Here is a 22444-nt window from a genome sequence, read left to right on the forward strand (position 1 = left end):
ATATTAGGTGAATGTGTTTTGAAGGTCCACATGACCTGTTTTCCAGAATGATATTTTGACAGATCAAAAAAAGACAATAAACAATTGGAGGCCATCTGGCCCTTTGTACCTGTTCTGCCATTCAATCGGCATACAATTACCTAACTCCACTTTCTTACAGTAATTTTGTTCCTCTTGATCAGAATCAGGTTTAGTATCACTGGCATATGTCATGAAATTGGTTAATTTAGCATCAGCAATACAATGCAATACATGACGATATAGAAAAAAATAAATAAGTAAATCAATTACAGTAAGATATGTATATTAAATAGTTAAGTTTAAAATGGTGCAAAATCAGATACAATTTTTAAAGAGTGAGGTAGTGTTCAGGGCTTCAATGCCCATTTGGGAATCGGGGGCAGAGGGGAAGAAGCTGTTCCTGAATCACTGAGTGTGTGCCTTCAGGCTACTGTAACTCCTTCCTGACAGTAACAATGAGAAGAGGGCATGTCCTGGGTGTTGGGGTCCTTAATAATGGACACCTCCTTTCTGAGGCACCGCTCCTTGAAGATGTCTTGGATACTATGCAGGATAGAACCTAAGATGGAGCTGACTAATTTTACAACCTTCTGCAGCTTCTTTCAATCCCGTGCAGTACCCTGACTCGTCCCCCCCACACCAGACAGTGAAGCAGCCTGTCAGAATGCTCTCTGAGGTACATCTGTAGAAGTTTGAGCGATCTAGGTGACAAATTAAATCTTCTCAAACTCCTAATGAAATATAGACTCTGTCTTGCCTTCTTTCTATTCCTATCTACAATTCTGCTGATTTGGTTTGAACATGGTCAGCAACTGAAGCTCTCTTTGGTAGAGATTCAAATGAGTCCAGTCAGGATCAATACAAAAAGAACAGACTCACTGGATAAAGAGTGGTACTGGGGGAGGAGAAGTGATTATTAGCAGATTTTTAAGTTCAGCAGCGAGTGGCTGACTATAATCAAGTGCTTAAGATATGCACAATGCTGTCTCCAGACAAGAAACACTCCATTCCGATGCATTTCTAATGATATTTGGGGAGTTCAACCAAGCTTGTTACCAATTACCATTTACCCTGAACATAAAACCTGTAGCATCAGAGATCCCAACACTTTAGACCACTGTTATACTAAGAATGCATACTGTTCCATGTCCAGACCACATTTTGGTAAATCTGATCACCTGGTTGTCCTTCTCCTACCTGCATACAGGCAGAGGCTAAAGAGCAAAGCTCCAGAGATTAGGAAAACAAAGAAGTGGTTTCAGCAGGCAGAGGAGCAGCTACGGGATTGCTTCAAGTCTGTGTTCAAGGACTCCTCTATGGATCAGAATGAATACACCAGAGCTGTCACACACTTTATTAAAATAATTGTAGACAAGTGTGTCCCCATAAAACCAAACAGTCTTCCCCAACCAGAAGCCCTGGATGAACCAAGAAATCCACAAACTGCTAAGGGTCAGATCAGAGGTATCAAAGTCTGGTGACCAAGATGTCCAAGTACGATATCCAGAAAGCCATCTCACAGACGAAGCGGCAATTCCAGACTAAACTTGAATCAACGAAGGACGCTTGACAGTTGTGGCAGGGCTTGAATGTTATCACCTCTTATCAAGTAAAATCAAGTGACAGGTGATAACAGGGCTTCGCTTCCAGATGAGCTCAATACCTTCTATGCTCACTTTGATGGTCAAAACATGGAGGAACCATCACAAACTCCCACAACCCCAGATGATGCTGTGATTTTAGTCCCTGAGGCCGATGTACGAGCAGCCTTCAGGAGGGTGAACCTATGAAAAGCGTCCAGCCTGGATGAGGTACCTGGCCAAGCACTAAAGACTTGCTGGAGTGTTCACTATGATCTTCAATCTCTTGCTTTGGCAGTCTGAGGTACCCACCTGCTCCAAGCAGACTTCATTTTTACTGGTGCCTAAAAGAAAGTGGTAACCTGCTTTAATGACTACTGTCCAGTAACACTTCCATCAACAGTGATGGAAGTATTTTGAGAGATTGTTGATGAACTTCTGCCTGAGAAGCAATTTGGATCTGCTCCAATTGGTCTACTGGTGCACCAGGTCCACAGAAGATGCCATCTCATTGGTTCTTCACTCAACCCTAGAACATCTGGACAGCCAAGATGCATACATTAGGATGCTCCTTATTAACTACAGCTCAGCGTTCAATAGCATCACCTCAAAACTAATCAATAAGCTTTAAGACCTTGACCTCAATACCTCCTTGTGCAATTGGATCCTTAATTTCCTCACTCACAGACCTTAGTCAGTTTGGATTGGTAACAACATCGCCTCCACAATCTCCATCAGCACAGATACACCACAACTCAGCCCCTGGTCTTCAGTCACAAAGCAAGAAACCTGAAAGAACCCAATTTTAAAAAAAGAACAATGCGTAGAGGAAGGAAAAAAAACAAGTCATGCAAACAATAAAAGCAAGCAACAGCACTCAGAATCAAGTTCAGTCCATAGACCTGGAGCCCGGAGCAGCTGGAGTAGGCCCATAACCTCAGTCTCAGTTCGTCATACAGCGCGGCAAATCGCAAAGCAACTGGAGCAGTCTTTCAGCCTCAGTGTCATGAAGAGTGATATAAATGTCACGGAAGAACAAACAGAATCGCCCTGTCCCTCCTCTCTGGTTCCAACACCCTGCCTTTTCAGAATATCTGAGCCAGCATTTATATCATCCAAACAGTGGGTTATCCCCTGCACTAGGACCCAGGTCCTGGTCTTGCTATAGTGATATGCTCAAGGACTGCACCCTGCTGTCCAGCCCAAGGCTATTCTCAACCTTTCCAAATCGGCTCAGCACTTAAATCAATCCAGCCTTGCTCCTGGTTTAGGTGGATAGACTCTGAAACTCCTCCACACCGACTCCTCTCCGATTCACTCACTCCAACTCCATCTCTGACTCTGACACCGTCTCAGCCATGCCATGCTCCAACTTTGCATCACACCAGCACAGTTCAGTCCTACCTTTACACGTCTCTTCAATGTTGATTGTAGACCAAATTAAACATGGTGACGTATCAGCATATGGGAGGGAGGTTGAAAATTTGGCTGAGTGGTACCACAACAACAGACAACAGGTGCAGTAGGCCATTCAGCCCTTCGAGCCAGCACCACCATTCAATGTGATCATGGCTGATCATCCATAATAAGTAACCCGTTCCTGCCTTCTCCCCATATCCCTTGACTCCGCTATCTTTAAGAGCTCTATCTAACTCTTTCTTGAAAGCATCCAGAGAACTGGCCTCCACTGCCTTCTGAGGCAGAGCATTCCATAGATCCACAACTCTCAGGGTGAAAAAGTTTTTCCTGAACTCCCTTCTAAATGGCCTACCCCTTATTCTTAAACTGTAGCCTCTGGTTCTGGACTCCCCAACATTGGGAACATGTTTCCTGCCTCTAGTGTGTCCAATCCCTTAATAATCTTATATGTTTCAATCAGATGCCCTCTCATCCTTCTAAATTCCAGTGTATACAAGCCCAGTCGCTCCAATCTTTCAACATATGACAGTCCTGTCAACCGGGGAATTAACCTCTTACTCAATGTCAGCAAGACCAAGGAGCTGATTAGGAAGAGAAAACCAGAGGTCCATGAGCCAGTCCTCATTGGAGGATCAGAGGTGGAGACTTTAAATTCCTCAGTGTTATCAATTCAGAGGACCTGTCCTGGGCCCAACACACAAGTTCACCTATGAAGAAAGCATGTCAGCTTCCATGGATGTTTGCAAAGATTCAGCATGGCATCTAAAACTCTGATAAACTTCTGAAGATGTGTGGTGGAGAGTATACTGACTGGCTGCATCACAGCCTGGTATGGCCTCGAATGGAAAAGCCTACAAAGATTAGTGGACAAGGCCCAGTACATGACAGGTAAATCCCTCCCCACCTTTGAGCACATCTACATGAAGCATTGATGCAAGAAAGCAGCACTCCATCATCGGGGACCTCCACCACCCAGGTCAGGCTCTCTTCTCACTGGGGCTATCAAAAAGGTGGTACAGGACCCTGAGGATGCACATCACCAGGTTCAAGAATAGTTAATACCCCTCAGCCAACCGGCTCTTCATTCAACTTCATCACTGAAATGTTCCCACAACCTATGGAGTTATTTTCAGACTCTTCATCTCAGTTTCTTGATATTTATTGCTTATTTATTTATTATAATTATTTCTTTCTTTTTCTATTTGCACAGATTGTTGTCTTTTGCAAACTGATTGAATGCCAAAGTTGGTATGGTCTTTCATTGGTTCTATTATAGTTACTATAATAGTTCTATTATAGTTCATTGGGTAACTCTGCAAGAAAATGAACCACAAGGTTGCAAATGGTGACATACATGTACTTTGAAAATAAATTTACGTTGAACTTTTAACTTTTGAACTGTTAAATTTCAGGGTGATCTTCTGCATTTCAGATTGTCAGTCCTGGATGTTCTTTCATCTCTGAACAGATCACACTGGATTGAGAAAAATGTATGACAGAAAGCAGTCACAGCTTGATGAGGGGCTCAAGGACGTAGTTACAGACAGATTTGAAGTACTGCACAACAAACTTAAATAATTAAGAAAGTTTGGAAGTAGGACATCTTGCAATATTTCTCAAGATTATTCCTCCACCCCCCATCTGCTTTTGAACAGGAAAGGACAGGAGGATTAACAAGACCATTGCTGAATTGAAGATGTTAGAAATGGAAGAGAAGTTTTACTTTTCAGTCCTGGCCTCTATGGTTACTCAATGGTCCTCATTAAGTATGGTAAAAGTATTGGGGAGTGTGCTCAAGTAAGATTTTTCCAAATAATACAAATACGGTTTAAGTTGTGTTTTGCAACTCTAAAGCATAAAACTAACCGAAAGGAGCCGAAAATAACTGTACATTTCATTTTTACTTTAGCAAGCCGCGCACTTACAATGCAGTGGTGTGATGATATATGCCATTCATGTACTTTTACATATAAACCACAATGAATTATGTAAACCACACCCCTGCCTGCTTAGCTATAAGCTCCAATTCACTACAGAATGCATCTCAACTTGTATACATATACAGTACTGTAAGCAAAATTCTTATGCACAGATGTATAGGTAGGGCACCAAAGATTTTTGCACAGTACTATATTTGTCAACATGGAGCAGAGAATGAGTTTGTAAATCTGGCGGGAGCAAAGGATGTTGGGAATGACTCGGGTGGAGCACTGCGGGAGGGTGTGGGACAGGTGGCAAAGGAGTACTGGGGTGGAGGGTGGCATGAGTGCAAACATACCCAGCCCTGAGACACAAGACAAGGTCATTTGATTCCAAACAATTAGTTTATTGATCATTACAGAATGTCTCACTGTTGCTTCCTGCTCCCTCTCCTCTGCTCTTCGTTTCCCGTTTCCCAACCATGACTACCCTCTCTCTGCACCCTTCCCACTCTCGGTCCACAATAGAGACCCAAATCAGAATTAGGTTTGTCACTCGTATATTGCCATGAATGTTCATTTTCCTTGGCAACCATACAGTGCAATATATAAAATTTCTACAAAATTCTTTGGTGCTATATGTATGTGTGAAGACTTTAGCGCAATACTGTAAATACTGAATGTATATAGTATACTACATAATACTACTACTTTATAGACATCACAGCATAATAAATTTTAAATTGCCCCATTCAGGCATAAAGATTTAATCACTGTGGAGGATTTCTTACTCTTGTGTAATAACAGCTTTCCTGACAAGAGGGTGGGGTGGGAGAGGTCACTCTGCTTAGCAAATGAGACTTATGGCTGTGAAACAATCTCAGGTTCTCTGACCTCCCTCATGGTGGACGTAGGAGTTGACTCTGGGGCTGCCTGAAGAGATTCTGATATTGTAATACAAACATTACTAAAATATTAAATACACAACAGTCTGGACCCATTGTTTACACTTTGATTGTAAGCAACAGAGCTGGAGTGAAAATAGTGTAGAGAATTCAAGGGGCATTTCCAGCTGAAATCTGAAATTAGAGAGCCTCTGCCTCCACCACTGCTGAAAAATATTCTCCTTCAGAACCCTTTTAAATCTCTTATTTTATCGTATTGTCGTATTTGAGGTTGAGCTACACGGAGAGTCGGATGTCAGACTATTTAAAGATAAAACATAGCCTGCACTGGCAGCCCAAGCCACTCTGCTTCAGACCTTCCACGGATGGAACAGATGCACAGAACACAGAAAATCCTCTGCATTGTGCAAGTTGAATCCATGACCATCCTACTTTGAATGAGAAGCGACGGCACGCTGTTATGGACTTTCAAATAGCAGGGAAGGAAAGGAAAAGGAAAATCCGCAGTATGATTACGGAGAAAAAGAATTATTCTGCAAGATTTTGCATATCTATTTATCAAACTCGATAAAGGGGGAGCACATGGAAAAGAAAATGACAACAGAATTCCTAAACACCACATTTTCTCCAAACATCGAGCTACTGTTCCACTAATGTAGATTTAGATCAACTAGATCAGGAGGTAGAAGTTTTAATCGTTAGTTCTGCATGAGGGAGGAGAGGTTGTTTAAACTAGAATTGCAGGGGGATGGGAACCAGAGTGCCAGAACAGATAGTTCTCAAGGCCTCAGACAAAGTCAGGAATCAAAAGGTTGAGCATGGAGCAACTAATGTCCTGAGCTGCGTATATTTCAATGCAAGAAGTATTGTAGGAAAGGCAGATAAGCTCAGGGTACAGATCAACACCTGGAATAATGATATTGTAGACATTAGTGAGACTTGCTGCAGGAGGGGCTGGGCTGGCGGCTCAATATTCCGAATTCCATTGTTTTATACGCAAAAGAGAGGGAGGGATTGAAGGCAGGGTGGTGTAACTAGTCAAGAAAAATCTCACAGCAGTGCTCATTCAGGACAGACTGGACAACTTGTAAAGTAGGGCATTATGGGTGGAACTGTGTAATAAAAAAGGTATAACTGCGTAAATGGGGCTATATTACAGAGTCCCAGGTATTTAGAGAAACAGACTTGTAGAGAATGCAGACTGTTTCAAGAAACATAAGGATGCAATAGTAGGTGTTTTAATTTTCCACATATTGACTGGGACCCTTGTTCTGTAAAAGGACTATATAGGCTAGAATTTGTCAAATGTGTTCAGGAAAGTTTCATTAATCAGTCCTAATGACAGAATATGTAATACTTAATCTGCTATTAGGGAATGAGACAGGGTGGGTGACAGAAGTCCGTGTACACAGACAAAGTGTAGGGGAACACTTTGCATCTAATTGCTATTAGTTTTAAAGTAAATATGCAAAAAGATAGGTCAGGTCCGGGGCTTGAGATCTTAAATTGGAGAAAAGTCAATTTTGATGGTATCACAAAGGATCTGACAAGTGTGGATTGGGACAGGCTGTTTCCTGGCAAAGGTGTACTTGGTAAATGGGAATCCTTCAAAAGTGAAATTTTGAGAGCTCAAGGTTTGTAAGTGTTTGTCAGAAGATAAAGATAAGGTAAAGATAACAAGTGTAGAAAGTCTTTGCTTTCAAGTTATTAAGACCATAGTTAAGAAAAAAAATGGAGGTGCATTGCAAATATAGGCAGGTAGGAATAAATGAGGTGCTAATGGAGCTCAAGAAATTCAAGAGAACACTTAGGAAAGAAATCAGGAGGGCTAAAAAAAGACGTGAGCAGACAAGGTGAAGGAGAATCTGATGGGATTCTACAGATATGTCAAGAGTGAAAGAATAGCAAGGGACAAAATCAGTCCCCTGGAAGACCAGAATGGTAATCTCTGCATGGAGCCAAAAGAGATGGAGGAAGATCTTACATGCATTTTTGCATCTGTATTTACTGAGATGACAGACACAGTCTATAGAAGTGAGGCAAAACATGGTCTCTGTACAGATTACAGAGGAGGAGTTGTTTGCTGTCTTGAGGCAAATTAGAGTGAATAAATCACCAGGGCCTGATAAGGTGTTCCCTTGGACCCTACGAGAGGTAAGTGTAGAAACCCCCAGAGTCCTAGTCGAGATATTTAAATCATCCTTGGTGACAGGTGAGGCGCCAGAGGATTGGAGGATAGCCAATGTTGTTCCACTGTTTAACAAAGGCTATAAAAATAAACTAGGAAATTATAGGCTGTCGAGCCTGACATCAGCAGTAGGTAAGTTATTGGAAGGTATTCTAAGGGACTGGTTATGAGTATTTGGATAAACAAGGGCTAATTAAGGATAGTCAGTATGGCTTTGAGTGTGGTAGGTTGTGTCTAACCAACCTTAAAGAGTTTTGAGGAAGTTACTGTTGTAGTAGTTAATAGCACTATTTTTATGCCACTGACACATAGAAGGAGTTCACATACTGCACAAGCAGAGTTATCAATAAAGTTCAGTTGAATATGCTGCCTGGTGCTGCGCTAGTGTGCTCTGCACTCCCCCTCATATCGAACACAACATGATGTCGACATGGTTGATGGGTCAATGAATTCAGGCTACAGACCAAAGGAGACTCCCAACAAGGAAGAATTTGTAGTAAGTCTTTTCTAGTTCGCATTATCTATGGGAGGAACTCATCAGTCTGGACTGCCTACGCTAGTTGCTAACTGTGTGCTCTGAGGTTGAGCTGAGACCTGGCCTGGATTGCTAGGCAACACCTTCGAGTTACACCCAAAAGTGGATTGCAATAATCTGTGGGCCATTAGCCTGGGGAAGTACAGAGACACAGATAGAGCAGAGAAGACTTTTGGAGTTCAAATAAATAAGAAATAAACAAACAGGAAAATGGGGCAAATACCTGTAGTACCTGCATCTGTTTACCTAATAAAGCTCCCAAGACATTTGATTTCTCCAAACCATGGATCTTTGAGAGATGGCTCAAACACTGGGAGATTTAGGGTTGCAAGAAAGCTCACTCAGGATTCAGAAGAGCATCAAGTAAATACACTGATATACTGCACAAGTGACAAAGCAGATGTCATCATGGGTGGATTAGGACTGACAGATACTCAGGAAAAGGAGTACAAAAGAGTGCAGTACAAATTGAAAGAACATTCCACAGGAAAGCAAAATGTGATGTATGGGAGGGCAAAGTTCAACCCAGAAAACAGGAGCCAGATGAAAGTGTAAATCTGAGAGGTGAGAGGGATTGTTGTCAGGCTACTAGACATCAAACTGTCACAGAGATTTCAGTTGGACACAAATCTCACAGTAGATAAAGCTATTATTATAGTCAGGCAGAGAGAGAATATTTGGCAGCAACAGGCAGATGGAGGTAGCATTTTGCTATACAGATGCTTTTCAACAGCAGGGACCAGAAATCTGGTCAGGATTGATGGGAAGATGAGTGCCGCTAAATTACAAAAAGATCCTGCATAAAATCCTGCTAGCCTCTGCCAAAAAGCTTAAACTGGGGAGGAAGTTCATCTTTCAGCAGGGCAACGACCCAAAGCACACTGCCAGAGCAACCACGGAGTGGCTTCAAATGAAGAAAATTGATGTCCTTGAGTGGCCCAGTCAGTCCTGACCCTTATCCAATTGAACATCTTTGACAAGATCTCAAGATTGCTGTCCGCCACCGCTTCCCAACTAACCTGATTTAGAGGCTGAGAGTTGTTACTTTGCAACCGTACAGAGTGGGTGCACTTCACCTAAACGCATTTTGAACAGAAGGCAGAGATAGTAATTTTGCAAAGTTTAGGGAAATGTTCAAAGTAAATTTATAATCAAATTACATATGTGTCACCATATACAACTCTGAGACACATTTTCCTGCGGGCATACTCAATAATCCCAAGAACCATAATAGAATCAATGAAAGTCCGCATCTGGGGGGGGGGGGGTGGGCGGCAAACAACAAACTGTGCAAATACAGAAGAGATAAGTAAAAAATATAACGAATACAAGATGAAGAGTCCTTGAAAGAATGAGTGGGAAATTTTAAAAGGGTTGAATTTATAAGACACACCAGCAGAGGAATCTAAAGCAGAAGTTTGAAAACATAAGAGGCAAAAGAATCACATGCGGCATTACAGGAATGCAGGAAGTCTCGTTCCTAAAATGTTTCTTCTGAGTTGCTATCTAGAGTACAATACAGTTACTTTAAAGCAAGATTATTAACTAGACCAAATTATGATTAAAATTACAAATGTCCTATTGAGAAACAGTATCCGAATACATTATGGTGGACATAGCACAGCTAGTAATGCTATTTGTATTAGGTGGATGCTGACAGCAATCGCTTTGTTCTATAGGAATATCTGAAGTAGAGACCTCCAGTTGACGTGTAGATATATTTCATAAGCAGGGATGAAACCCATGCTTTGGACATGGTGATGCCTCAGGAAGTGAGGAAATTATCTTAATTCTAACCCTGCTTGTGTTTACTTTTTATATATCTTTTAAAAAACTCCTGGAACCTCCTTTTATATTAATGACACCCACAAGATGCTGGTGGAACGCAGCAGGCCAGGGAGCATCTATAGGGAGAAGCGCTGTTGACGTTTCGGGCCGAGACCCTTCGTCAGGACTAACCGGAAGGAAAGATAGTAAGAGATTTGAAAGTAGTGGGGGGAGGGGGAAATGCGAAAGGCGAAAGTGATACAGAGCTGGAGAAGGGAAAGGATCATGGGACTCGAAACGTCGACAGCGTTTCTCCCTATAGATGCTGCCTGGCTTGCTGTGTTCCACCAGCATTTTGTGTGTGTTGTTGTTTGAATTTCCAGCATCTGCAGATTTCCTCGTGTTTGCTTTTTATATTAATGGCTGGTTTACCCTCATATTTAATCTTTTTCTCCTTTATAAGCTTTTTCAGCTGTCCTCTATTGGCTGTCAAAGACTTCCCAATAATCTATGCCATATTGTATGCCTTCTCTTTTGGATTTGTGTTGTCCCTGACTTCCCCTATCATCCACAATTGCCATATCCTCGCCCTAGTGCGCTTCTCTTCTGGGATGAAATTTTGCTGCGTCTCTCAAATTACTCCCAGGAATTGCTGCCATTGCTGCTCCACCCTCTTCACTGCTAGGATCCTCTGGCCAGCCTTTCCGTACCTCTGTAGTTACCTTTGCTGAACTGTAATACCGTAACTTCAGACTTCACTCTCTTTCTCTCTCTCAAACCAAACCCAAAGAGTTCCTTCACCTTAAGCTCCCAGATCAAGTCTGCTTGTTACACAACACCAAACACTGCCTGTTCCTAGTGGGGAGGCTGCTCTAAAAACCCACCTCATTAAAATTCCATGAATTCCTTTCTTTGTGGTCCACTGATTTTCAGTCTACCTACAGCCTGAGGTTACCCTAGACCACAGGCCTTACATGCCTTTTCTATTTCCTAGCGTATTTTGTATCCCATATCCTGATCACTATTCAGTGGGCTGTACATAACTCCTATTAGGGTCTATTATTAATGCAGCTTCTCAACTCTACCCACGTGAGGAGATGAGAGCAAGATAGAAACTGGCAACAAAATAATTACTTGAATAAGACTGAAATAGATCTAATCCACAGAGACTGGTGGGGCTCCAAACAAATGAGATGCGGCCTCACAAGACTCAGATGGAGCTTTCCAATGTAGAATTATTTCCCTCGCAAGGGAAACAAGAAAAAAGACAGTATTTTACTTCAGGGGTCTCCCATCTGAAAGATGAGGAGGACCACATTGTCTCAGAGGACCACAAATCTTTAGCATTCTCTAACCCAATGAGTCATTGATGTTGAGTCAGTATATACTGAAGGCTGAGTAAATTTTTTTACTGTACTGGTATCAAAGGTTATGGGAAGGAGACAGAACAGCAGAATTGAAGTCAGGATTTTATTAGCAATGATCTGATTGTTTAATAGAGTAGGTTAGAGACATTAAAGCCTGCTCCTGCTCCTATTTCTTATATTCCTAAGGTTTCAATAGCTGTCGGAGCACTGAACAAAAATTAATCCTGGGGGACTTCTAGCTCATAAAGCTCAGCTAAATGGGCCCTTCAGCAACTGACTCATCAAAGAGGTCACTGATCTAATTTCAAGATATTCCACCTCATATCTCATTAAATTTTGTTCTCCATAACGCACATAAGAAGTTGTTTACAAGTACATGGAAAGACTATTTGTTCCCATTCTACTTTAACGGCCTTCACTTACCTTCTGGGAATATCAAAATCGGAAGTTTAACCTGGTCTCTTACATGTTCACTCAGTCTGCAGAGATAAATAAAAGAACAGAATTGGGCAAAAGAAAGAAAAAATTGCAAATATAAAATTTCTATTGGCTCTCTCATGCCCTCTAAGAACATAAGAGTAATTTTCTATAACTCTATGCACAGAAACAAGCCCCTTGGCCCATCTAGTTCATGCCAAACTATTTCAACTGCTTAATCTGATCAATCTATGCTGAGAATACAGCCCCCATACCCCTACCAACCATGTACCTATCAGAACTTCTCTTCAACGTTGAAACCTAGCATGCTTGCACCATCTGTGCTGGAAGCTCATTCACATTCTCACAACCATCTGAGTGAAGAAGTTTCCCCTCAAGTTCCCCTTAAACTTTTCACCTTTCACCTTTAACCTACAACCTCTGGTTGTCGTCCCAGATGTACAACTCAAGAACTTCTCCAGACCCGGCAACATCCTTGTAAAGTTTTTCTGGACTCTTTCAACCTTATTTACATCTTTCCTGGAGGTAGGTGACCAAAACTGCACACAATACTCCAAATTAGACTTCACCAACATCTTATACAATTTCAGCGTAACATCTCAGCTCCTGTATTCAATATAATGATATATGCCCAATGTACCAAAAGCTTTCTTTATGACCCTATCCACCTGAGATGCCACTTTCACTGAATTAAGGACCTGTATTCCCAGATCCCTTTCCTCTACCACACTCCTCAGCACCCTCTGCAAATTTGTTCCTCTAAATCCCATAGGTGGTCTGTAATAAAATCAACCCCATTAATGTGGTTATACCTTTCTTAATTTCTCAGTTCCGCCCATAATGCCTCACTAGAAGAGTTCTCCAGTCCATCTTGACTGCAATGACATTTTCCCTGATTAGTAACACCACCCCTCCTTTAACTCTTCCCACTCTGTTGAGTCTAAAACAACAGACAATGGATCAATTGGATCTTGGAGCTACGAAAGAGACAGTGAATTTTGAGGATAGTTAACTCCTTTTGGACTAACAGGCAACATTATTTGATCTAACACAGTAAAAATTAAGCATGTTCTGGCAACTTACAAATAAGTTGGACAGTAAATCCAAAGGACTGAAAAGTTACCAAATACTCCTCACCTTCTTGCAACTAGATTGCGATCTCTGACTTCTGATCTCTCAAACCAGATATGAGGACAAGCCTTGACCATGGCTCTCTGAATGACTCCCATCAGCCCACCATGAATCTGCCCAACCTGTTCAAACAAAATCCAATCACACAAACAGGGTTAGGAATGGGCTCATTTCTTCAGGTAACAAGTTCTATTTATCTGACTGACTACTTTTTCTCTTCCTTTCCCAACCTATTATAGATTTTTCTGACAAGTAAAGAAAATAATCTTTATCTTCAGACTGTTTATTGTTTTAGGGAAAGGAGAAGCAACACTGCTTATGTGAAGGGAATGAGAATTTTAGAACCCAGAGTAAATTGTTATATTTACAGTATGTCTTGCACTTCAAAAAGGATACAGTAATTCGTTCTGCATTAACTTGCAGGGAACTATAATTATCATGACATCCAGCAACACCCCACAAGAAGAATTATAATAGAAAAGTTGTTTTTTGATATTATTGGTACGGGCAGATCTACAACTCTGTCAGGAGCACTCAGGAAATACATACATTTTAGTAACATTCCAGGTTTCTTTGGTTATATCCAATTCATGTGTTCAAATTCCCCATCCCCTGCCCAAGAGTGGAAATTCTACCGATTCAGCCAAGACGATCTTAGTACCATGGAAAACCAAGAAGTGGTCAACTAAAGTTCAAAAGTCTATTGGACGTATTCTAGACAAAGAAGCATTAGAGAGAAAGGTGACACTGAAAATGAATAAATGTGAAAGATTTGCCATATATACTGTCATGGATGTCCAATCTAGTCTTACCCTCTGACCTTTCTGAAACTCACACAGAATTAAATGCCAACCACTTCACAGCTAGAGTAAGATGCTATTCATTTTCTGAGCACCTTTAAAATTATACTTTAAAAAAACTGAAGAAAACAATTAAAAAAATATTTATCACATTCAAACTCAAATGTTACTCTAATAGTGTTGCACTAACCACTAACCACTACATTACCATGGCGCTCTTAAAACCTGTGAGGCTAATTAGTGTTTTTAAGTAATAACTAATCATCTGAAACCAGAGGGCACCTCTTTAATCTGGAGGTTCCAAAGAGAAGCTTTTTTCATTCAAACAGTAGCTGTGATCTGGAAAGCACTGCCCAAGAAGGTGGAGGAGGCAGGTTGTCTCAACATTTAAAAAGTACATATTTGTGTGAACATTTGAATTATCACAGCATAAAAGATTATGGAGCAAGCTGTGGTAAACAGAACTATGACAGAGCAGTATTTATGGTCATTATGGACATGATTGGCTGAAGAGCTTGCTTATGTGCTACATGAATCCATAATCATAGATTTTAAATAACTGGAAATAAGATTGACAAGGCTTTATTTAAAGTTGTCAGGATATGGAATGCTTAATCTGGGATAGAATTTGATTCTGAAAACAATTTGAAACCCACTTGGTTCAAGAGCCAGCAATGAGTTAAAATGCTTTTATTCAGTTTACTGACAAAGGCTGGTATGCACCATGTAGACCATTTACTAAGCAATATAAGAATATGACAGATTGAAGATGACAATATCTTGAAACAAAGTGGCTAGTTTTAGAATCCAAGGTACATGGCACTATTTACATCTGTTCAGTTTTTTACATGGATCTGCACATGGAGAATTACTCACCATAGCGTAGAAGCCATCACTAGCCAGAATGATGACATCAATTGGAGAAGTATGATTTGCAACACATATACCTCCATTTTTGGGTCTGTTTTCACTGTCAAGGAAATACACAAATATCACTGGAAAGCTCAGTGTCTGCAGGTCTGTGCAATATCTTGCAGGCTTACACACTGTAGCCAGCCCTTTCTATTTCACATACAGGCTGGGATAAATATTTATTGTTTATCAGTCTCTTAGTCTTCCTCTGATCCAGCAATTGCCCACAGCATCTTTCTTCCAGAAATTTCACCTTTTCTTTCCCATCCACTAATTATAAAACAACTCTGCTTCCTATTCATTTCATACAGAAATGCGCCTGGGAAAAGCTTTAGAGAACAACAGATGGCAAATGGCCAGAAGCAACAACAGATATCTCGAAAAAAATTAAGACAAGCAAGGAGTTGGAGAATTGTAAAGGACAATGACAAGGTGGTATTAGGAGTTGTTACTGATTTATTTTTGGGATCTGGACATTCCTGGTTAGGCCACCATTTGTTACCAACCTCTAAGTGCTGTTGAGATGTTGTTATAGAGCTGCCCTGTTCAACTGCTGTGGTCTTCTGGTGAAAATATGCTTGTCATGCTGTTGGGAATGGACTTCTAGGATTTAGATCCAGCAACTAAGAATAGCAATGTTTCCACATCAGAATAGTGCGCAACTTGGAATATGATATTCAGGTGGCATTCCCATTCGTCTACTGTCCACGTCCTTTTTCTTTAGCTTTGGAGGCTTTGGTTTGGGAGGTGCAATCAAGGTGGCTTGGGTAAGTAATTGCAGTACATTTTACACATGTTACACACTGCAGTCACAATGCTGTAAATGTTGAGTGGCTTTGTGGGCTATCAATTGACTGGGCTCCTTTGTCATAATAGTGTCTAACTTTTCAAGTATTATTGAAGCTATATTCATTCAGCCAAAGTGCCATTCCATTACATTCCTGCCTTGTGTCTTACACATAGTGGACGTACTTTGGAGGGTCAAGTGAGTCTTTTTTGACTTGTCCTTGTATCTGCTATATTGTTGTGGCTGACCCAGAGTTTCTGGTTAATGGCAATCTCCAGAACGTCGATGGTACAGTATTTTGATATTAATGCCATTGAATATCAAAGTGGTCAGATTTTTTTTCCAGTAAGAGATAGCCATTGCCTTACACTTTTGGGGTATAAATGTTATTTATCAGTCCATGCTGATGGAGTTTAGATCTTGTTGTATGCAAGGATGGATCACTATTTGGTGAGGAGTTGCAGATGGAATTGAATACAGAACAGCCAATGAATTTCCTGTGTCACCAATGACACAGCTCAAGCTGGTTGGTCTTAGATACTGTCCTCAAGAACTGCAGCACTCATGTCCTGAGGCAGGACTTCCTCATGATTTCCCTGTGTACAACATACAACTCAAATAAACAGAGTCCTTTCCTCAGGTGCCCATAATTTCAATTCTATTTGGACCTCCTCCCCACCCCCGATGACACAATTGGTCAAATATTCCTTTGTTGTCAACCGTAGTCACACTTGTGTCATCTCTGGAATTCAACTCTTCCATCAAGGTAAAGAAGCAAAATGCAAAGTGCACCCCTGTGAACTAATTTTTTAGCGAGTAAATGCCACCTGATGAAGCCATCTTTGGCACCTGGCGACTGGCGACTGAAAGATGTGTTCTCTTTCTTTTTATCACACTATACCTGGGCAATATTCCACACTGTCAAGTATATTCCAATGCTTTAATTGTGTGGAACAGCTTGGCTGAAGCATACTCAAGCAGACAACTTCAATACAGTATAATATAAAGGTGATATCACTATAGGCCTCCCAATTAGCAGCTGGAGATGTATAATAGCATGATACAAAACAACAGGGTTGTTGTAATAGATGATGCAAACCTCCAATATTAACAGGAACTCCCATAGTGCAAAAGACATAGATGGGGTAGAATTTGGTAGGTACATCCTAACAGTATTCTTGAAACAATATATAGATATTCCAACAAGGGAAGGGGCCATACTACAGTTGATATGGTGAATGAGCTTGGTCAGGTGATTGAAGTTTTAGAGGGGGTGGAATTGGGAACACTGATCATAATTCTGTAAGCTTTAAGACAGTTATGGATTAAGGTAAGTCCGGATCTCGGATAAATTATTAAATTGGGAGAAGTCTAATTACTATAGTATCAGGCAGGAGCTAAGGATTGTAGCTTGAAATATCTATTTAAGGATAAATCTGTATCTGACGTATGAGCAATTTAAAGGCTGGCTGGTTAGAGTTCAGGACAGCATTTTCTGTGAGAATGAAAGCATGGCAAGGTCCAGGATTCTTGGGAGACAAAAAAGATATTTCAAGTTTTGTCAGAAAGAAAAAAGAAGCATATTTTAAGGCACAGAAATATAAAAGCAGTAAAGAACAAACAAGAATCAGGAAGGCTAACTGGGCAATGAAATAGTAGAATTAAGGAGAATCCCACAGCAATTTATTATAAGCAGCAAGAAGGTAGCTGGGGAACAGATAGGTCCACTCAAGGATAAAAGTGGGAATTTAAGTGTGGAGGTAGAGGAAGTGGGGTAGTTCCTAAATAACTAGTTTGCTTTAGTTCACCAAAGGGCATAGATAACAGTGAGATTCTTGGGCAAGTCAATATCGAAAGGATATTTTGATTAAGCTAGAGGTGCTTGGAATGTGCTGCCAGGGGAGGTGGCAGAAGCAGTTACAATAGCAACGTTTAAGAAGCATTTAAACATTCACACGTGAACAGGTAGCGAATACAGGACAATCCAGACTACATGCAAGCAAACGAGATGTTGCGCTGTGGTCACGGTTGGTTCAGACATGGTGGACCTGTTTATGTTCTCACAGATACTGCATGTTGTCTGCTACATCCACTGTCTCAATTTTTACTGATTCAAATTGGCTGAATATAGTTTTCTATCCTGGTGAAGCTTCCTGCTCATCCCAACAGTTTATTAATTATCCACCATTCACACGATGTGGCAGGGATGCAGAGCTTGAACCCGATCTGTTGGTGATGTTAATTCTATCTCACACTGCCTTTGTTTAGTTAAGTCTGCTGGGCACATGCGATTCTGTACTCCATATTGATCCCTGGCTTGAGAGTACTGCAGAATCAGTACATGTCAGACCACAAGGTCGTATCGTGGTGGTGTACCTTTCTTTTCCTGATGGGAATTCACAGCACCTCTCGGATGCTCAGTTTTAAGCTGCTGATGTATTCACCTCATTTAGTGCAACCACACTTTTATACAACATGTAAAAGCATGTCCTCAGTATGAATACAGGGCTTTGTGTGGAAAAGAAAGTAACCACGGGAGGACACCACACAAAAGTTTCATAGTGATGGAAAGGACAAAGGTAGTAGAGAGATCTGAAGGGCAAGAATCTTGAGAAACAAAGATTATTGAGATACAAATAAATTTAAGTGACTAGAACCAGCTTCCTGAGCAACTTGCAGAAGGATGTCAAGAGAGGTGACATATCAGTCTGAAATTTTGAAAGAGACCACTGACATAAGACATTAATATTTTTGCAATTCATTGATTCAGACTGACCTGCCAAGCATTGCTGCGATTTTCTGTTTTTAATACAGGTGATAAACAATCCTCATTTTACAAATTCTCAGTATCTTCCATTATGTTTGTGGGATGTAATGCACACATTTAACATAGCATTTCTAATAGAACAATACAGCAAAGTACAGGCCCTCTGGCTCACAATATTGGGCCAACCTTTTAACCTAGTTGTTCCTCCCACATAGCTTTTTGTTCATCCCATCTAAGAATCTGTCTCAAACTCCACCCCAGACAGCAGGTTCCATGCACCTACCACTGTAAAAAAAAACCTATCTCTGACATCTCCCTATATTTTTCTCCAAACACCTTAAATTTTTGCCCCTTATATTAATTATTTTCACCCTGGGGAAAAGTCTGGCTGTGCACTCAATCTATGCCTTTTATCATCTTGAGTGACCTCTATCTAATCACCTCTCATTCTCCTTTCATGAGAAAAGCCCTAACTTGCTCATAAGATATGCTCTCTAATCCAGGCAGCGCCCTGGCAAATCTCCTCTGTTCCCTCTCTAAAGCTTCCACATCCTACCTATAATGAGGTGACCAGAAATGAACACATTTCCAAGTGTGGTCTAACCAGAATTTTACAGAGCTGCAATATTATCTCTAGGCTCTTGAACTCAACTAATGAAGTCCAGCACACCATACACCTTCTAAGCCACCCTATCAACTTGCACTACAACTCTGAGGGATCTATGGATATGGACCCCAAGATCCAACTGTGATTTTGACAATGAAATTGATGGCTTTGTGGCAAAGTTTGCAGATGATTCAAAGGTAGGCGGAGAAGTAGATATTGCTGAGGAAACAATGCGATTGCAACAGGACTTTGACAAATTGGAAGAAGGGGCAAAAAATGGCAGAAGGAATTGTGTTGGGAAACGTATGATATGCATTTTAGTAAAAAGGAATAATACGGACTATTATCTAAATGGGGAGAAGGTTCAAACATCAGAGGTCCAGAGTGTCTTAGGAGTCCTCATGCAAGACTCCCAGAAGGTTAATTTACAGATTGAGTCTGTGGTAAAGGCAGCAAATGTAATGTTGGCATTAATTTCAAAGGGAATAGAATATAAAAGCAAGGAGATAATGCTGAGCCTTTATAAGACACTGGTCAGGCCTCACTTGGAGTATTGTCAACAGTTTTGGACTCCATATCTCAGAAAGGATGTGTTGTCATTGGAGAGAGTCCAGGAGGTTCACAGGGATGATTCAGGAAATGCAGTGGTTAACATATGAGGAGCATTTGGCAGCTTTGGGCCTGTACTCGCTGGAATTTAGAAAAACGTGTGAGGATTTCATTGAAACCTACCGTATGTTGATAAAACTAGATAAGGTGGATGTGGAAAGGGTGTTTCTTCTGATGGGGGTATCCAGAACTAGAGGGTACAGCCTCAGAATTGAGGGGCAACCCTTCAGAACAGAGGTAAGGAAGATTTTTTAAGTCAGAGAGTAGTAAATCTGTGGAGTGCTCTGCCACAGACGGTGGTAGAGGCCAAATCTGTGCATATATTCAAGGCGGAAGTTGATCATTTCTTGATCAGTCAGGGGATCAAATGATATGGCAAGAAGACAGCTTACAAAGTCGGGGGGGGGGGGGGGGGAATCCATGATCAGCCATGATGGAATGACAGGGTAGACTCAATGGGCTGAATGGCCTAATTCTGCTCCTATGTCTTCTGGTTTATGCCTTCTGTGGGCAAGCCAATTCTGAATTCACACAGCCAAGTAAACCATGCCTCCTTGCTTTCTGAGTGAGCCTACAATGGGGAACCTTGTCAAATGCCTTACTAAAATTCATACACACCATATATACTGATCTGCTTTCGTCAAATTGTTTTGTCACTTCTTCAAAGAATTCAATCAGGTTAGTGAGGCAAGACCTGTCTCCCACTAAACCACGCTCACTATCCCTAATCAAACAATGCTTCTCAAAATCCTGTCTCGAAGAATTCTCTTCAAGTTTTCCCACCACTCGCTGATCTTTAATTCCCAGGAGTTTCCTGTACCTTTCTTGAACAAGGAATGACATTTGCCACCCTTCAATCATTTCGTACTGCTCCTGTGACCAGTGAAGACACAAAGGTCATCAGCAAAAGCTCACCAACCTCCTCTTCCCTCAATTTCCACTGTAAACTGGTGTATATCCCATAGAGCCCTGGGGACTTATCCTGACATTTTTCAAAAGTTCAAACATGTTCTCTTTAACATCAACATGTTTCAGTACATCAGACTGTTCTATGCTGACACTTGTTAAGTAACTTCTCACTGGTTAATACTAAAGCACAGTATACATTAAGGACCTCCTCTACCTCTTCTGACTCTAGGTATGTTTCCAATTTTGACCCTAATTAGTCCTAGCCTCACTCAAGTAACTCTCATGTTCTTCATGTATATGTAGCTCTTCATTTCTGCTTCCCTGAGTACATCTGTTTCCAAAAATCTGCCTCCAGATCTGTTTTTTTAGTGTCTCTGTTGTTACCGGAGGGTCTACAGAATACTCCATTTTCAATAGAGTATTCGCACCCTGTTTCTGACTTCCACCCACACCGACGCAGAAGACAATTCCTCCACAATATCCCCCCTTTCTGCAGTTGTGATACTATCCCTAAAAAGCAGTATCACTTCCCCACCTTGTCCCTTTTTAAACATCTAAATCCCAAAATACCCTACAGTTAATCCTGCACTTGTGACAGCCAAGACTCCATAATGGCTACATCATTTTAAAATCTGCCTCCCAATCTACATCTCTGTTCCTATTGGGAAGGTTCTATAGAAAAATCCCGTATAACTACAGATCCCACAATTACATACACTGCAAAATTAAAGAAGTATTGAAGATGAACTCTAGCTCTTAGTACAGGTCTTCCTTAGCTTTGTACAAACAAGTACTTTGGAGACCGGCAAGATGCACATGCCAGTTGCTGCGGGGCTACATGCATTCTTACCCTGTGGGAACTCAGTTCACGGCCACATTTCTGAACTGCAAACTATCTGGGTTATGAACACTTCGCAGAAACAAAAGTTGGGGAGGACCTGTATACTCAAAGGGGAAGGAATACAAGCTAGCAGGTGATAGGTGATACCAGGTTAGGAGGTGGTAGCTGGATGGGGGTGGATAGGTGGAAGTGGTAAAGGGGTGAAAATAAGGAATCTAATAAGAGAGGACAGTGGACCATAGAAGAAAGAGAAGGAGAGCAACCAGAGGGAGGTGACGGGCAGGTGAGATGAGAAAAGGCTGGAGAGTAACCAGAATAAGAAATGGGAAAAGACAGGAAGGGGGAGGAGAAACTACCCCAAGTTAGAGAAATTGATGTTCATACCGTCATGTTGGAAGGTACACCAACAGAGTATGAGGTGCTGCTCCTCCAGCCTGTGTTTGGCCTCATCATGGCGGTAGAGGAAGTCATGGGCAAACATGGCAGAGTGGGAATGGGAAACTGAATTGAAATGGGTAGCCACTTCTGCCCAAAACAGGGTTGTTGTTTATAGATACTGGTAAAGTAGCACTGATATTTTTAAAGTAATTCTACTCTTTAAAAAGCTTGCAACTTAACTTGTCCACACAACTTTATGCTAGTTCTTCAAATGGTCAACAAGCTTAGCGCTTCAAAACTAAGATAGCTTTAAAAAAAACAATTTCCTTAGTTATTAAAGTTACAGAAATGGTCATATATTGTACTTGAATATGATTACGATGGAATTGGAATAATTCATGAAACATAACCATGGGGAAAGTGCATGCAGATGGAGTAAGAGCAGATTTATTATTTATTGCTCAAAGTACTGGTGTCCATGTTACGAGTCTACCTTATCAGCTGTTCCATTTCCGCTGACCTACTTTTGTCCTACACACCCCGTCTGCACTCAAACCCAGTCCA

The 22444-nt window shown here is 41.1% G+C and overlaps 1 protein-coding gene across 2 annotated transcripts in view; it reads right to left on the minus strand.

Moving 5' to 3' along the window:
* The window catches only part of gpat4 (glycerol-3-phosphate acyltransferase 4), a 100685-nt gene that overhangs the window by 24530 nt on the left and 53711 nt on the right, over positions 1-22444 (minus strand). For both annotated transcript variants that reach the window (XM_059967335.1, XM_059967343.1), the window contains 3 exons: positions 14947-15040; positions 13277-13392; positions 12125-12180 (listed from right to left, as the gene is read on the minus strand). In XM_059967335.1, coding sequence (XP_059823318.1) covers positions 12125-12180; positions 13277-13392; positions 14947-15040 — 266 coding nt within the window. The remainder of the gene's footprint in view (positions 1-12124; positions 12181-13276; positions 13393-14946; positions 15041-22444) is intronic.

The sequence above is a fragment of the Hypanus sabinus genome, chromosome 1 (genome assembly GCF_030144855.1).
Source record: "Hypanus sabinus isolate sHypSab1 chromosome 1, sHypSab1.hap1, whole genome shotgun sequence".
In the NCBI taxonomy this organism is placed as follows: Eukaryota; Metazoa; Chordata; class Chondrichthyes; order Myliobatiformes; family Dasyatidae; genus Hypanus; species Hypanus sabinus.